An 18,596-nucleotide genomic window follows, 5' to 3' on the forward strand; every position below is an offset into this window, starting at 1 on the left:
GAAGAATTGTACTCAATACCTGGTACAATATACAAAATTTACCCAAAATAGGCCATAAATCTAAACAAAACTATAACAAAACATAAAAGAAAATTTTTGTAATCTTGAGTGAGGCACCAAAAAGTAACAGCAAAAGCAAAATCCAAGAAAGAACAAATTGACAAATTGGACATTATCAAAATGAAAAATGGCTGCTCTTCAAAAAAGCTGTTAAAGAGAATGAAAAGTCATAAACTTGGAGTTCCCGTCATGGCTCAGTGGAAACGAATCTGACTAGCATCCATGAGGGCGCTAGTTCGATCCCTGGCCTTGCTCCGTGGGTTAAGGATCTGGCATTGCTAGAGCTGAGGTGTAGATAGCAGACACTGGCTCGGATCCTGCGTTGCTGTGGCTGTAGCGTAGGCCAGCAGCTACAGCTCTGATTTGACCCCTAGCCTGGGAACCTCCATATGCTGTGGGTGTGTCCTAAAAAGAAAAAAAAAAAGTCATAAACTAAGAAAATGTTTGCCAATCATATATTAAAGATTTATATTCAGAATATATAAATTACTATCAAAACTCATAAGGAAAAAACAAGAATGAGCAAAAGATGTGAATAAACACTTCCTTGAAGATATACAGATGGCTAATAAGTATATGAAAAAATGCTCAACATCATTAGTCATTAGGGAAATGCAAATTTAAAGCACATTAACATACTATTAGAATGGCTAAAATTAAAGACTGGCCATAGCATGTGATGGCAGAGGAAATGGAACTCTAAGACACTGCTGATGAGAATGTAAAACAGTACAACCACTTTCAAAATGCCTGGCAGTTTCTCAAAGTTAACACATATTCAACATATGACTCAGAGATACTACTCCTAGGCGTGCACACAAAAGAACTGAAAACATATGTTCACATAAAAATGTGTACGCAAATATTCATAGTACCATTAATCATAACAGCCAAAATGTGAAAATAACCTAAGTGTTGAATCAATGATGAATGAATAAAATATGGTATGTCACACAATGGAATATTATTCATCCACAGAAAGAAGTACTGATAACATTATGCTAAGTGAAAGAAGCCAGACACGTAAGGGCACATACTATATGAACCCATTTATATGAAATATCCTAACTAAACAAAGCATTGAAACAGAAATTAGGTTAGTGGTTGGAAGCGGGTGGGGGAGAGACAATGGGGAGTGACTGCCTTGTGATATGGAGGTTTTGCGGGGGATGGGAGGTGATGATAAAAATGTTTTGATAGTGGTGATAGTTGCACAACATTGTGAACATCCTAAAAATCACTGAACTTCACATTTTTAAGATGACTGAAATGGTGAACTTTGCTTTTTTTTTTTTTTTTTTGCTTTTTTGGAGGTTTTCTACTTGTGGCATATGGAAGTTCCCAGGCTAGGGGTCCAATTAGAGCTAAGCTACCAGGCTACACCACAGCCACAGGAACTTGGGATCTGAGCCATGACTATGACCTACACCACAGCTCACAGCAACACTGGATCCCCAACCCACTGAGCCAGGCCAGGGATCAAACCCACATCCTCACGGATACCAGTCAGATTTGTTTCCACTGCACCACAATGGGAACTCCAAAATGGTCAATTTTGTATTATGTAAATTTACCTCAATTAGAAAAAAAAGTTAGACAACTGTCCACCACATGACCTAGTCATTTCATTACTTGGTTTATACCAATGATGTGAGAATATATATGCATGCAAAGACTTGTATACAAATATTCATAGAAGCTTTATTGGAATAGCCCCAAACTGGATATAATCCAAATGCCTATCAACAGGTGAACAGATAAATTATGGCATATCCATAGATGTAATTAGTTAGCAATAAAAAGAAATGAATTATTGATGCATGTAACAACATGGATGAATCTCAAAATAATTAGGCTGTGTGATTTAAACCAGACAAAAAAAAAGAGAGTACATACTGTATGACTGATTCAGCTTATATACAATTTTAGAAAACATAAGCTAATCTACAGCAGCTAACATATACACAAAGCAGATCAGTAGTCACCTAGTGAGTGCGGTGGAGAAGGCAGAGAAAGGTGGGAGGAAAGGATTGCAAAAAGGTCTGAGTAAACTTTGGAGAGAAGTTTACTTTGTGTTTATTATCTGGATTGTAGAGATGGTTTCATGGGTGTTTTTATGTCAAAACTTATCAAATTACACATTTTAAGTATGTAAAGTTTTTTGTATGTCAATTATATCTCAATAAAGGTGATTAAAATGTTTAAGGAGAAAAGCAAACACTCGTTCAAAAAAAGATTTTATAGGAATATTCATAGCAACTTTATGAATAATTGTCTAAAACTAGAAATAACTACTAATAAGTAAATGAAAAAACAAATTGTGTTAATTTCATATAACAAAATAATACCACTGATACTTGTAAGAACATGGGGAATTCTCCAAATATGGTGCTGAACAAAGGAAATGTTAAACAAAAGAGTTTCCATGGCATGACTTCCTCTATATGAAGTTCTAGGACAGACAAAACAAAAGCATGGTAGAAAACACAGAACTGTGGTTTGCTTTCGGATAGTGAATAGAAGGACAGACTGAGAAAGAACATGAAGAGACTCCCTGGAGTGACAATAATATTCTACATCTGGCTAGGGGTTTGGGTTACCTATTTGTATGCATTTATCAAAACTCAGTAAATGCACGTTGATGTGTGTAAGTTTTTATAAATATATATATATATATATATATGTTAATATAGGTTAATATATATATATGCACAAACACTTGAGACATTATTCTTGTTAGGAATTATGTTATGACAGGATTGGTGGGGCAAAAGATCTAAGAATCCAGTCCCTGCTCAGCCCTTAATTCATTGGGTGACTTTGGGCCTATTCTTTCTCTGGGCCTTGGTTTTCTCATCTGTAAAATGAAACAAAACTGATACTCTCCAAGATCTTTTCCAAAACCAAAATTTTAAAATTCTATGATCATAATGCTAGCCTTCTACTCTAAGAACTGAATATAGGCTTATATGAGTTTGAAAATTTTTAAATTAAGAGTTCTATAATATACTATAAAAAGAAAGTACATTTTAAAATTATATACATTTTGTCTATTTATTTATTTATTTATTGCTTTTTAAGGCTGCACACGCGGCATATGGAAGTTCCCAGGCTAAGGGTCCAATCAGAGCTACAGCTGCCAGCCTACACCACAGCCACAGCAATGCCAGATCTTTAACCCACTGAGCAAGGCCAGGGATCGAACCCACATGCTCATGGATACTAGTCAGGTTCTTAATCCCCTGAGCCACAACAGGAACTCCCTGCCCATGCATTAAACAAAAATTTTTTGTGTAAAAAACCCTCCTACATACCACAGACACCTGATCACATGATAAGAAATCATACAAATTACTTACAATTTAATATCCTCTAGAACATTTTTTGACTGTGCTGATCCAAGAAAACAAGCTGGAATGTTGGACATTCTGTAAGAAAAAAAACAAATATTTTGGAACCATGTACACACTACACATGTCAAGTTCGTTTTTAAGTGAGAAGGAGCAAAGAAATATAATGTCATACATTCTCTTCTTTGCAATCTCTTTTTGTAACTCACTAATTTGATAAATTCCTTCAAGGGCTGTATTAGAAGATAGATTGCTGAGGTATGTTTTTCAAAAAGACTGCAAAAGATTGCAAGCTCAAGTTAAAGAGATCTAAATTTTTTTTCACAACTAAAAAATACACTTCCACTTACATACTACAAAGCAAACTAAAGAAGGGTAACCAAAGGAGAAGAGAAATTGGCCATATGCAGTGTAAACTGGCATTAAAGTTTGCTCTTAAAAAATTTTTTATTAGGGCTATCTGGTAGCCTCGAATAGAGTTTTCTAGAACTCTAGGAAAAAAGTAAGCTCTAGTGCAAGAGTATCATTTATTATAAAGTACCATTTATTACTAACAGATAAAGCAACACTTCTGTGTCACTGGGAACTAGATTTTAACATACATGATAAATCAAATAATTTCTTCACAGGAAGAAAAAAAGGGAGGGGTGGTAATGTGGCAATGAAACCATTACTCACTCAAGCTGGAGCACTTGGTCTTCCATCAAAGAAATAAGGGGAGAGATGACAAGGCCAATCCCACCTACAGAGACAGGTGGGTACTGGAAGCACAAACTCTTTCCATACCCTTAAAATAAAAATAATACACTCAGAGAAATAAAACTTGGTGCTTTGATTTCCTCTTACAATGTACGTATATGAGATAGATGGTGACCACTACTGTGCTACCTTCCAAAGAGCTAATTCATACAATAAATGTGAGCATCTATCCTCAGCTCCCTCTCTTCTATATTTTATACCATCTGTATACGTATTTGTATTTTGAGAGTTTAAGGAAAGATGAAGCATTTCAAAACCTTTAAGTTTTATTTTTTTAAAAGATTAGGTTATTTGCTTGAGTACAACTTACCAGTTGCCATGACAACAACATTATCTCTTCTTTCTTCCAATATGGAATGAATCACTTTCCACTGAACCCTGGAGAATGAAAAGCAAAAAGCTGTCTGTTTTATCAAAAAGAAACCCAAGGGAAACCCATTTAATTTTTTCATTTCCCCTAGAATTTTTTTTACATTTTTGAGCTTCAATAAAAATATATGGACCCTAGAACTTTAAAACAAAAGCCCCATTTGACCAACCTCCCATTCAAGCTGACTGAACAAGTAGGATTTCTACTGTATATGTATTAAGTTTTATTTTATATATCCAAAGTATAAAATAAATTCCAAGCTTCATCTGAGGTATTCAACAAATATCACTGACTTAAAATAAATAAGAGGAGTTCCTGTGGTTGCTCAGTGGTTAACAAATCCGACTAGGAACCATGAGGTTGCAGGTTCAATCCCTGGCCTTGCTCAGTGGGTTAAGGATCCGGCGTTGCTGTGGTGTAGTTTGCAGATGCGGCTCGGACACTGCATTGCTGTGGCTCTGGCTTCAACCCCTAGCCTGGGAACCTCCATATGCAACGGGAGCGGCCCTAGAAAAGGCAAAAAGACAAAAATAAATAAATAAATAAAAATAATATAAAATAAATAAGAGAAATGCTCTAGGTGCAAGGAATGATTGAAGACGGAAATGAAGGAAATTTCTGGAGTGACTATAATAGTCCATATTTTAAAAAGGATTTAAGTTACATGGGTGTGTGCATGTACACTTAAGATCTGCAAATGTTAAACACTTAAGGATAGACCATTTCCCTGTGTGTAAATGTTAGCTTTAAAGTAAAAAAATAAATAAAACATAAGAGTTCCAGTTGTGGCTCAGTGGTAACAAACCCAACTGGTATCCATGAAGATGCAGGTTCAATTCCTTGCCTTACTCAGTGGGTTAAAGATCTGGTATTGCCATGAGCTGTGGTGTAGGTCGCAGATGTGGTTTGGATCACATGTTGCTGTTGCTGTGGCTGTGGTTTAGGCCGGCAGTTGCAGCTTGGATTCAACCCCTAGCCTGGGAACTTCCTTATGCCACAGGTGCAGCTCTAAAAAGCAAAAAATTAAAATTAAAAAATTAAAAATAACTATAGTTAATGACTTACATGCTGAAATACTTAGAGGGAAGAGCAAGGAGTCTATACTTGTGATACATTTTAAAAACAGAATAGATTGAAAAGTAGATAGAGAGATAATATGTGATAAAGCAAGTACAATAAAATGTTAACAATGAGTTAATGATGAATATACAGTTATTCATAGTAAAAAAAAACCTTTCAACTTTACTATATCTTTGAAATTTCTTTTAATAAAATGTTGAGGGGAAAATCAATTGGAAAAGTGATTTTCTAGTATGCTGATAATGATCTATTCTTTCTTATCTAAATGCTGGTTACACTGAGTGCCTACTTGGTAAAAATTCATTTATATAAACACTTATGTGCATTTTTCTATGTGTAGGACATAGTTCAATTAAAAAAATTTTTTAAGGTCAAAAGGAAAAAGGAAAGAAATGCTTCCACGAATTAAATTTTAAATTCAAAAAAACCCCACAAAATTTAAAAATATAAATAAATAAATGTAGAGTTTTATTCAAATTTACTTGTTCTTCATTTAGTTTGTATTCATCTCATTTTAATACTTATAAATGTACCCCCTTGGATGTAAATATATTTGACTATGTTAAAAATGATATGATTATCACCATTTTCAAAACTACTGTCTTATGAATTTGTACTACATCAACATGCTTTGCACAGTAAGATGCACAAAACAGGCACACAGATACTTATTTAATAAAATATAAGTCAACATTAAGATTAATTTATTAATGTACTTAAACTAGTTTCTACCCAGAGCTCTCTATAGTATGGAAAACCATTTTCCTCACTTATAAAAACAATCTGCAGACATGAATTTTACATAAAAATTACTTCAAAATAATTTTATAGTCACTCAGAAAAATTACAATGTGGCATGTATAAACTAAAATGAAGTTGTACTTTTCCTGTTAAATGGATGGATTATTTGCCTTTCTTGTGAAGGAAATAGTAAATATGCAATTTAATTAACTGAGATTATACTCACGGTTTAAAACTGGAATGGCCAAAGTATGTCTTGAGGCAATTAATTTGCTTTGCGGTAGGTTCTGGTAACAAGTAGTCTTAAAATAAGGTAAAATGGGCATTTATGTGAAAATAGAAGTGCACAAAGTGAGAGGCAATAAGTTTATTTGACAGACTTCTTTTAAAGAAAATAGTAGTAGGCATCAAAGGTCACTGTTCAGTCTTTTACATTCAGCCAATTTTGTCCTCTGGCTACCAGTCATGACTTCAGGTAAACCTTAAATTAATTACCTAATACTAAGGATTAGAACTTTGTTGTGATTCATTTTGCCAGCTCCCTCCCAAAAAATGCTTTGAAACTTGCTATACTTCTAAAAACTTACATTTAGAGCCACCTATGGCAAGCAAAACACTAATCCAATTTCAAAATATAACCTACTTTCTATTAATAGTAAGCAGTAATCACATTACTGTCACAAATAAAATCTATAGATAAAAACAAATCTCCACTTTAATTACCACTCCACAAAATCTCTGACCAAAATTCCAACTGCATAGCAGAATGGAACTATGTTAATTTTACCCCACTAATTTTCATTTTTTTATCAGGTATAGGGGTTCATAAATAGCCAGGAAAGAGCAAAGCAAAAGAATCAAAATAATTCATCACTAAACAAATGAATATTTGTCCCAATTGAATATAAGAAAACAAAAGAAAAAAACTTCCTAAAAATTTTCATCTACTTCCCACCTACAAAATGTATTTTAAATTTTCCCCATTATAACATTGATGAAATCTAGCTCCAGAGAGTTCCACTCTATGAGAAGACGCCACGGCTTGTCATAATGAATAACATCACTCACACTTAAATTATAGAAGATTTATTTAGTGGATTCTTTACTAGAGTTGGCATAGACAGGATGAAAATCAGTCCATGTTGGTATTTGATATTGTGCCATTTGTTTTAAGTAATAAGCCCCTGAAGGATAGATATTATGCATCTATGCTATTTGTAATAATAATGTTTAATATAAGTAATTAACTTATGAGTTCTTATTAATGATTTTTTTATGATTTTGACAAACAAAATATAAAATTCCAGATGAAAAGTTTCATGTCACCTTGTTCACCATATGACACAACACTTCTATTACTTTACTTTCTAAATAGTAAGACTGTGCTCTATGAAGACCAAAGCACCGAGGGATTTAATGACAAGGTTTTAGGGCCTAACTAACTACATGTCACAAAATCCTTGACCTCCAAAATGTTTAAAACCTGGACCCTAATTTAAAATCAATGGTAGGTTATCAGAGATGAGTCATTTCAAACATCATAGTGCTTACCTTCTTCTTCTTCTTCCTCTACAACAGCTTCATTCTCATCTTCATCTTCTTCCAAAGGAAGACCCAGATTTCCTTCCATTTCTCTGCATTTTGTATGATTTGGATTTACTGTGCCACTATTTAGATTTTCTAAAGACTGAACGTTTAAAAGAATTTTTAACAGCAAAATCATTGACAGTTTTGTATCTTTTTCAGCAAACACAAAAGAAGTATTATTAACAGAGCCTACAATTTTGTTCAAAGCTGGCAGATGTGCAAGCAATACCACAAAAGAACATGTGTGCTCCAGTTTAAATATGTGCACAAGAATGGTTTCTAAGGCACAAAGCCAAAGATGGAATGCTGCCAGCATAAAGAGGATTCATTAATAGCATATAATGAACTGCCCCTGGGGAAAATTATCATAAATTTTGAATCTAGATTATTTTTTCTTTATCATAATTGAATGTTTTCAATTCACAAGTGGTAGATCTGGGTTTTTATTTTTGTAATAAACCTCTCTATATCACGTGTCAGTCACATTCTTTTTGAGTAAGCATAAGGTTTAAACTATAAGCAAACAATAAATGTGTTTTTGGAATTGTCAAAACAAAACAAAAAGATTCAAATAATTTTAGGAAAGTAATATTACCAATGTGGAATAAAGTTTATTTGTTGTCATTTTGGCTTGATATCTGATTTCCTCCCCAAATGAAGATTAGATAATCTAGTCTTCAACAAACCTGAGGATGTTTCAGTATTGCTTCATTTGTAAAATTTCTCACTGAGAAATAACAGGAAGCATTATTAAACCACAGTTCTGATTTTCTCTTTACAGTAAACCTTCCATCTAATAAGTTTAAAAGTTTTTTGTAAAAGTGTACTCATTTCAGGACTAGAAAAGGAAAAAAAAGCAATTCTCTTCCTGATTTTTTCTTCTAATCAACAACCATACTTAGAAAATATTTTGGAAAAAAGTTCTCTCAGATGAGGATCAGGTTGCCTTCTAAGAAGTTCAATATATAATATAAACTTGTAGATATCTGCAAGTTTCCTATAAATGCACTATTTCAATAGTACTCCTCAGAGAAATGGTTGATCATTAAAGGAGTATGAGTTCTTATTTACATTCTTTTTATTCCTGTTACCTAATATTTACTAAACACTTAGGAAATGCTAGGCTCCTTAGTAAACTCTTCATAAGTAACACCTTAAAAACAATTACAACTGGGAGTTCCCATCATGGTACATGAGCTATGGTGTAGTTCGCAGACACGGCTCAGATCTGGCATTGCTGTGGCTGTGGTGTAGGCCAGCAGCTTGTAGCTCCAATTAGACCCCTAGCCTAGAAACCTCCATATGCCGTGGGTGTGGCCCTAAAAAGCAAAAAACCAAAAAACAAACAAACAAAACAACAATTACAAAAAGCTAAGAAACTTATCCAAAGTCTAATAAAGGAAGAAGCTAGAATTTGAACCCACATTTGCATTCAGAATCTACATTCATAATCACTACCCACTACACTCTCAAAACTAAAGAATCAGGAACGTATTCTTATTTCATAAAAAGAAAAATCACATCAACTGAAAGATGAGGACTACAAAGTATGCATAATGGTGAACTTCTGTGTTTTTCTTCATTTTTCACTAAATTTAGCTTTTTTTTTTTTTTTTTTTTTTAGTTTTTTTCTTATTGTACATCCTTGGTTCATAAGACCAGACAAAGAAATTGGAGGATGAGTAAAAATGTAGAAAATATGTATATTATAAAATAATACTTTCAACTTTGATAATAGGAGAAAACTGAACCATTTAAAACATCAGAAAATTATATATATATATAATAAATAGAAAACATCCACAGCAAATAAAACCAAAGAAAGTAAAGAAGAATATGGAATATAAAAAAACAGAACTGCCAAATAAAGGTGGATATACATGGATGGGAAGAGAAACCTATTTCAATACTGGAGAACTGAATCACTACCCATGTTCGAGGAAAAGATTAAAAGAAAGTAAACTAAGAGGGAACAGAAAACATATTTTATATCTTCTAGTACATAAAATTAGTTACACTACCTCTGCAACATTATTCACAGACCATATGAAGAGAGAAAGAAATATAAAATGGGAGTTCCCGTTGTGACTCAGAGGGTTAAGGACCTGAAGTTGTCTCTGTGAAGATGCAGGTTTGATCTCTAGCCTCGCTCAGGGTTAAGGATCTGGAGTGCTGTAAGCCACAGTATAGGTCAAAGATGCAGCTCAGATCTGGTATTGCCATGGCTGTGGTGTAAGCCCCAGCTACAGCTCCAGTTCAACCCCTGTCAGGGAACTTCCATATGTCACAGGTGCAGCTTTAAAAAAAAGAATGAAAGAAAAAAGAAATATGAAATGGAAAACAAAATCTAATGTTACATAAGAGATAGCAATCTCATTGTGGTGGGACTTGTTTAGAAATACGTAATAGTTTACTTAATTAATGTCCCATGGATAGAACTGGAACTAATTTTCCATAATTTTAAACATACCTTAAGCATCTCCATTTCTAAATCTTCATCACTCTCAATTACATAAGATATATCCTCTTCGTTGTCCTTGGAAGACAAATGCTTAAAAAAAAAAAAAGCACGTCAAACATTAATATCCAGTATAATTGACTCTATACCCTCTTTTCAACAAAATAAAGCTCCTATCCACTAAACATTTATAGACCCTTCCTATTCTTCTCTGATAAATTTATAATACATATTTATATATTTATATGACAGGTTGAAAGGGAGGGAGAGAATAGAAGAAAGAAATAAACTAAAAACAAAGAAAGAAACAACCAAATAAAAAAGAGAAAAAAAGAAATATAATTGGAATGATAAAAAGATAAACAGACTTGAAATGAAGCCCACACTCTCTAAATGAGAGTACGGAGTGACAAGTTAACTATGGTTAAAAAAAATCTCAAACTGTTTTTCCCAAATTTTTTGAGTACAAGAACCTCTTTGCAATATTGAAAAAAATCTGTACAAAGCCAGTAACAGCTATAGCTGTTCTCATATCCATTGATTTTGTAAAAGATCACAAAAAGCTACTATGACTGTAATAATACCTTTACAATAGCATCTACATGATTTGAAAAACAGTCAGATAAGTTATTTATTCAGCTATTGCCAATGTTTGGATCAGAGGAAATTACAAAAATCTGGTAAACCCCACAATGCAAGTGTCCAAGGATAGGAACCTGTACAAAAGAAAAATAGAAGAATCCAAAAGAAAATCTAATCTTTAAACTGGAATTCAAGAAAAGGATGTACAGCCTTGATTAACCTGCAAAAATTAAGCTTTAAAAAAGATTTTAAATGTTTTATATGAAGAAAAATTCTTATTTTTTAAATGGGGTCTTTAATGAATTTTTAAATGCTAATAATTATCACACAATAAAAAATGGCAATAATTGAGGTAAAAGACGTCAGTCAAATCATGAAATCCTGATCATAATTCTGTATAATTTATGAAATATATCACTTTGAAGTGATACGAAATCTCTATAAAGACAAAAGTTAATGCAGGTATTAACAAAAGATATTTCCCAAAAGGGAAATCTGTTTTACAAAAGGTTGGTATGATAACGGTTTGAAAATGTTAAAATAAAACACATCTATATACTTACAGAAGTGATTGCTAATATAGTTACCAAATATAGAGAAATACTGAGACTCTGTCATTAGAACACTGAGGAAAAAAATCCCGCTAAATGTCTTTCAAAACTAATTTTAAAAATTTAAAACTTAGTTTTTATAAAAGGAAGTTGATAAAATTCTACCAAAAACAGGTAATTTTTTAATGGGATAAATAGTATACAGCTAATATGTCTTTTTGTCTTCACAATAAGAGAAACACAGTGATTTCTCTATTAAAATTTCACTATTTCAAAAAATATGCTTAAAGTAGCCAGTATAAAAACATAATCTCACAAATTAAACTCATCAATCAGAACACAATAATTAGAAATCTAAACATGAACTTGAGAGAAAATATAGAATGTTTAACAATAATCTATCAAGAAAAAGACATAGGTTACTGATTCTAGATGACAATAAAAGTTAGTGTCAAGCAAAAACATTAGTTTATGAGAAATCCTCCCAGAATATCAAGTAAAGAACATCAATATGAAGAAAAAAAGTAATTTCGAAACTCAAGTTTGGAATAGTAAACTCTAGTAGATATGTAGGGAATCCCTAAGAACAGGTATATATTAAGTAAAAAACAGGAGAAACACTAAGGAAATTATAACAAATGTGTATTGACACTAAAAATCTTTGCACTATAAAATGCTGCTTATTATACTATACTAAATCAGGAGTAGCAAACTATGGCTCACAAGCCAAACCCAGCCCACTTTCACTTCTGTGAATAAAGCTTTATTGAAACATGGACAGGCCATTTGCCTACAACTGCTTTTACACTGAATTGGCAGAACTGGGTAGTTAAAACGGAACTGTGTTGCCTGAAGAGCCTGAAATATTTACTATCTGCCCTGCTACAGAAAAAAATCAGCCAACCACAATCAGTGCATAAAAAATGTTTTCTCTTTATTTAGTACCTCAGGAGAGCTGGAAGTAATATTACTAAGATTTTTTTCCTTAGCCTCTTGTTCCAAAAGTTGCAGTTCATATTCCGTAATATCTAATGACATCAAACAAACTCTTTCTGTGTTCTCTTTCAGCTCATTGTCTTCTTCTAGTCCAGTTTCAAATCCATCTTCTTGATTAGCTTCATTTCCAAGGACATTTTCTCCACCATGTTTAATTAAATTATCAAGTGTTCTGTGCCATGCCTCATCTCTAACTTTAGTAAAAAAATCATATATTGTAATTTGTTTCTGTTGTACTTTACTAGCAGTTGGCTCTTGCAATGGTAATAAGTGAAAACTACTGATGGGACTCAGTTCATTTCCAGTAGAACCAAATATCATCTTCCTCAATGAACACAGATTTTCTGAAATATCCTTCAATAGCATAGAAACCCTAAAAAAAAATTAAGAAAGGTGAATTCAACTTTAATTGTGTTAACTATATAGACAAGTTGTAATGCTTTTTACAGAGAAGAGACTTTTACTTAAAAAGGACACACAGTTGTTTTTCATATCCCCTTTATACCCACTACAAGTCTATAGCCTCTAGGGTACTCTCTAGTACAGCAAGGTACTTCCACATTCAGCAGCTGACTTGGGTGCTTACCAACTGCCCATGCTGTTTAATCCTAAATTAACTGTTTATGGTGTCATTCCTTATCCATACTTGGCCTTCATGTTAAAGAGATCTCCAAGCTTGTCAAACTATATTTATAAATGAAAAGCAAATATGCTCTGGATGTGGCTTCATGCACTCCACTGGAAATGCAGTTCAATGAGCCTCAATTCATACTTATGGCATGTATTGTGGCTGTATTATTTTATGTTCGCCCCTGGTTTAAAGGTGTAACCTAAGTAAGTGAAGTAATGCTGTAGACTTGTTACAAAGAACCTGAAATTAAAGATTTACACACTAAAACTTTGTTTTCACACTAAAACTACCTTTATGAAAAATGAATCCACTATTCCCCATTCTTAAATTTTAAGAGAACCTACTTAGCTTTGATTATTACAAAGCAAAGCCTCAAGCACATGTAACTTACATTCAGTAGATATTTTAATTTCTAGGAAAAAAACTCAAATTCCTGTGAACAGTAATTTTTCAGGTAAATGATGATTTTTCTTTTCATGGAAGGAAAAATGTAAAAATGAATATGAAATAGCTTTATTAGTACCTTTCCCCCTTTGACGTTATTTCTTTCCTGAAATTCTCAAAGTTATGTAAAAGCTACTAAAGCAAATTGCCAGGGGAAAATTACTTTGAAAAAGAGCTAAATTTCTATCTCACACTCTGGAATATCTCAATCAAAATCTATCATAAATCTCATCCAAAAAAGAATACATTAACATTGTATTTTGTCAGAGTCAGAATTCTATTGCAACTAATTGCTTCACATTTTTACAAAGGATTTTGGCTTCAAAATTATATTACCACATTAAAATCATCACTGTTCAAGAGCACTCCTGCTTTTAGAGGTTTAACAAGCGAGTCATTCAGTAATGAAGGACAGGACAAAGTTTGGTTCCAAGAAGAGTTAGCTACTGGGTACCAGTGGTCCAACTATCTCAAGTTACCTAATACTTCAGCTATAAAATAATCTTTTAAATCTAAACGCCTCTTGTTTCAATAGGCTACTGATTAGGTAGAATTCTTATGTAATAATCACTTAATAACCAGAAAAAGAAGGCTACTATGTTTAAAAGTTGCTATCATTTATAAATTTTAAGTAACCAAGCTATAAATACAATTAAATGAAAAATGCCCATAAACAGAAAAAGACAACTTTGAATCTTCAATATTTTCTTTCATGTGAACTCAGCTTTATTTTCCTTTGCTATAAAAAACCTCCTACAAAGCAGACAAAAAGCTTTAAACTTTTGTGCACAATTTAACAATTGGAAAGATATTTCTCAAATTTATACATCAATCTGTGTGAATGGATTCAAGCAAATTTATATGAGTCTACCCTAATAAACAGTAATTCTTCACTATATATAGGAAAATGCAGTAAGAACAAACAGCATTGATTTAAAAAACAAAAATATTTAACCTCTGTGGACTTTCCAACTTTCCAAAAGTGTCAGGAAGATGCTTAGCCAGATCCATCATCTCTTCAGAGATTGAAGTCAATTGTTTCTTTACATCACTAGGCAGTACTTCCTCATCTGGAAAAAAATGAATCAATACTCATTTTTTCAAACCACAAAGCAGAGATATTTATTTAAACGTATTAGGGCTTAAATTTTCATTGTGTTTCTTTAAATGAATTCCAACAAAGAAACTTTCTAATCCTATCTCCAAATCACCTCAGTCACTTTACTTGCCTTCCAAAATTTTGCTCTTTAAATTTTAGAATAAATTCTAAGTGATCTGCATGCATACATATTACCACCAATGGTTATCAACCAAGGCAGAAGGAAAAGGTAGATATGAGAATCTGAACCCATCTGCAATCAATGTAATGCCATATGAGAAGCTACTTACTAAATACAGTTTGGTAAACATAACCTTACCCAACAGCCATTCCTCACAGCCCTCATTACCAGCCATCACAAAATAAAACACAAGTCTCTCTACCCAGTGATCATATTCCAAACTCTCAGCTTCATTCTGCCTGATGGTGTCTCCATCAACACCATAAAACTGCCCACCTTTCCCTGCTTACACTTTCTTACTCTTCATCACCACTTCTCATGTCCTTCAACAGTCCAGCTCTTCTGAAGCACAGGACACAGGATTATACCATCAGCTGTTCCCGATTGCTGCAGTTATCCTGTAATCTCAAAAGCATATTCCTTCATTCGCTAATTCATTCACTGAACATTCTACTGCCTGCTTTACTATCTCTACCTTTCCTACTAATCCTGGGATAATCCCTGGTGATTTCCACATTCAGAGACTCTCCACCTTAGAGTGTGGCCTTTTGAGTTCTTCAATCCCTCCATTTCCAATCATCTTTTCCTCAACTGACCTCAGCCACCCCTTCCCATAGCCATGTCTTTGATTTTACAATTGCCAATAAAGTCTTCATTCTATCCCGTGAACACTGGCATGCTTTCTCTCCAGCATGCTTTCCCCACTACAGCAATTTTCACACTTTCAGAAACAAGTGCATTGACCTACCACCTCCTTACCCATTATCCTTCCTACTCCCACCATGTTTTACTTTCCTTCCTTACCCATATTAATCATTCCCTTGGGTGTTCTCTTCGACTCTTGTTCCTCCCTCCCTCCATGATACTTACCTGGCCAAACACTACTTTAATTAAACCCAGCTTTTTTACCTACTCAATGCCTATACTCAAACAGGTGAATACAGTAGAAAATAGACCACAATTATGACTATGACCTTTGCTTAGAATTCATGACATAGATCTCAAACAAACCTTCAGTAATGACCATTAATTATCCCACATGTCCCACTTTCCCACTCTCAAGATGACAATTTCATACCTCCTTCTTTCTCTTCAAGCCTCCAACGCCTGCTTGTCCCTCCTTTTACTACGATAACAACTTCACCTCTTATTTCACTAATAGAAACAAGAAAAGGAGGGCCATCTAATCTTCCCAACACCAATCTACTAATTAGCCTTTATTTATGTCACTACTCCCATTTACAGCAAAACTCCTTGAAAGAGTTGTCCATATTCACTGTCTCAAATTTTCTACCTCCGTGTTCTCCTAAACTGACTCCTAATAACCTTCTTCCAAAACCTGCTTCTGGAAAGTTTACTGATGGCCTCCACACAGTCAAATCTGTTAGCCCTCGTTGCTCATCTCACTCAGATTCTCATAGTTTAAAACATTTGATACTTACTCCTACTTCAAACATTTGCTTCACTGGCTTCTCAACACCATCCCCCCCCGCCACCACTGTGGTTCCTCTTTCATCACTGCCCATTCACAGACCTCTTCACTGCTCTCTCCTCATCCTTCTGACTTCTAGACATTGGTGCGCCCTTGATGTCAATACTTGGGCCTCTCTTGTTCTTTATTCCATTGGCTCCCTAGTTTATCTTCTCCAGTGTCTCTGTGTTAACTACCATCTGTATGCTGACCATCCCCAAAGTTACGGCTCCAACCTCAGCTTTTCCCTTTGAACTCCAAAACCACCTTTCCAACTAAGTTATCTCCTTTGATCTGAATAAGCAGCCTTTTTTTTCTTTTTAGGGCTGTATCCACGGCACATGGAGGTTCCCAGGCTAGGGGTCTAATCGGAACTGTAGTTGCTGGCCTGCACCAGAGTCACAGCAATGTCAGATCCAAGCCGCGTCTGTGACCTACACCACAGCTCATGGCAACACCGGATCCTTAACCCACTGAGCGAGGCCAGGGATTGAACCCGCAACCTCAGGGTTTCTAGTTGGATTTGTTTCCACTGCCACGACGGGAACTTCTGAATAAGCACCTAAAACTTAGCACACTGGATTTCCCTTCATAGTTCAGCAGCGACAAACCCAACTAGCACCCATGGGGATGTGGGTTTGATCCCTGGCCTCACTCAGTAGGTCGCCGAGAGCTGTGGTGTAGGTCGCAGACACAGCTCAGATCCTGTGTTGCTGTGGCTGTGGCGTAGGCCAACAGCTACAGCTCTGATTTGACGCCTAGCCTGGGAACTTCCATATGCTGCCAGTGCAGCCCTAAAAAGACAAAAAATAAAATAAAAAATGAAAATAAAAGAGAATGTCCAAAACTGAAATCTAGACTTTTCTCATCCAAGCCTGTTCTTCCCATAAGCATTCCGCTGTGACTGATCCTTCCATTCGTATAGCGGATCCAACCAAGATATCCTGATTGTTCTCTCAGTTTCTACATCTCACCCTTCACAGGGAACTCATCAGCTAACACACATACCATCTACCATTCCTCATCCTCTCTGCTGCTACCAGTCTCATCCAGACAGTTATCAGCTCTTGCCTGGACTACTGCGTTACCTTCCAAACCAACTTCCCTGCGGATACTCTTTCCCTCCTACAGCAGCCAGAAAAATCCTTTTAAAATAAAATTTTAATCATATCCTTCTGCTGCTTCAAATCCTATAAGGATTTCCCATCACTCACCAGTGTATTTATTTTAATCAATAAAATATGAAGTCAGATGTACAGCCTATGAGACCCCAAATGATTTGGGCTGGGCTGCTTTTCTGGCCTCACTTCCTATTCTTCTCACCCTTTCTCCTTCCGGAGTTAACAATCACTATTCCCCAGATGCTTTGCTTTAGTCCCCTCCCGCCTTCTATGTTCTCCCCTCAGGCACTCTTGTGGCTCATTCCCTCATTCAGTCAAATGAAGTGATGGGGCGTGGTCTGTTGTGCTCAATACATTTTCCCCATCAAGTGGTACATACAGTACCTGACCCAACAAACACGTTATATGAATAAATGAATATCCTCTTTCCAAACCAAGCTTCTGTAAAAGAAAAAAAAAATGTTGTTTACACATGCTTTCTCATTTTCCTTAGATCTAACTTAGTCCTCTACTCATGCTAATATGATTTCCACCCACATCACTCTACTCCTCCACTCTTGCTACGGTTAAAGCACCTTCATGTTACCCAAGCCTGTGACCCTTTTTTGTGCCTCAATAACCACTCTACCTCCAATATACTCTTTTATTACTAAGTACACCAATGCTGCTATAGTAAAAGGTTACACAAGATCGCCAAATCTAAGGATTAATTCTAAGTTCTCAGTTTTCTCGAACTCTCAGTAAAATTTAAAATAGTTGATAACATCCTCCTACATAAAACATGTTCTTGTCTTTCTGCACACCCCACCTCCTAATTTCCTTCTGTGCCTATAGCAACTCCTCTGGTGTTCCCTCTTCCATGCAAACATTAAATACTAAGAGCGCCTCAAGACTCTGAACCCCAATTCTTTTTTTGTTTTGTCTTTTTAGGTCTGTACCCGTGGCATATGGAGGTTCCCAGGCTAGCAGTCGAATTGGAACTACAGCTGCTGGCCTACACCACAGCCGCAGCAACGCCAGGTCCAAGCTGCATCTGCGACCTACACCATAGCTCAGGGCAATGCCGGATCCTTAACACACTGAGCGAGGCCAGGGATCAATCCTACATCCTCATG

At 35.0% G+C, this 18,596-nt stretch overlaps 1 protein-coding gene across 11 annotated transcripts in view; it reads right to left on the bottom strand.

Moving 5' to 3' along the window:
• Positions 1-18,596, bottom strand: part of WRN (Werner syndrome RecQ like helicase) — a 127,888-nt gene that overhangs the window by 66,078 nt on the left and 43,214 nt on the right. For 10 of the 11 annotated variants that reach the window (XM_021075787.1, XM_021075790.1, XM_021075783.1 and 7 more), the window contains 8 exons: positions 14,565-14,679; positions 12,484-12,907; positions 10,418-10,498; positions 7,912-8,047; positions 6,587-6,662; positions 4,480-4,547; positions 4,089-4,197; positions 3,420-3,488 (listed from right to left, as the gene is read on the bottom strand). In XM_021075787.1, coding sequence (XP_020931446.1) covers positions 3,420-3,488; positions 4,089-4,197; positions 4,480-4,547; positions 6,587-6,662; positions 7,912-8,047; positions 10,418-10,498; positions 12,484-12,907; positions 14,565-14,679 — 1,078 coding nt within the window. Of the gene's footprint in view, positions 1-3,419; positions 3,489-4,088; positions 4,198-4,479; positions 4,548-6,586; positions 6,663-7,911; positions 8,048-10,417; positions 10,499-12,483; positions 12,908-14,564; positions 14,680-15,179; positions 16,695-18,596 lie in introns of those variants that run through there. The other variant, XM_021075792.1, reaches the window with a different exon arrangement.

The sequence above is a fragment of the Sus scrofa genome, chromosome 15, assembly GCF_000003025.6.
Source record: "Sus scrofa isolate TJ Tabasco breed Duroc chromosome 15, Sscrofa11.1, whole genome shotgun sequence".
Lineage (NCBI taxonomy): Eukaryota > Metazoa > Chordata > Mammalia > Artiodactyla > Suidae > Sus > Sus scrofa.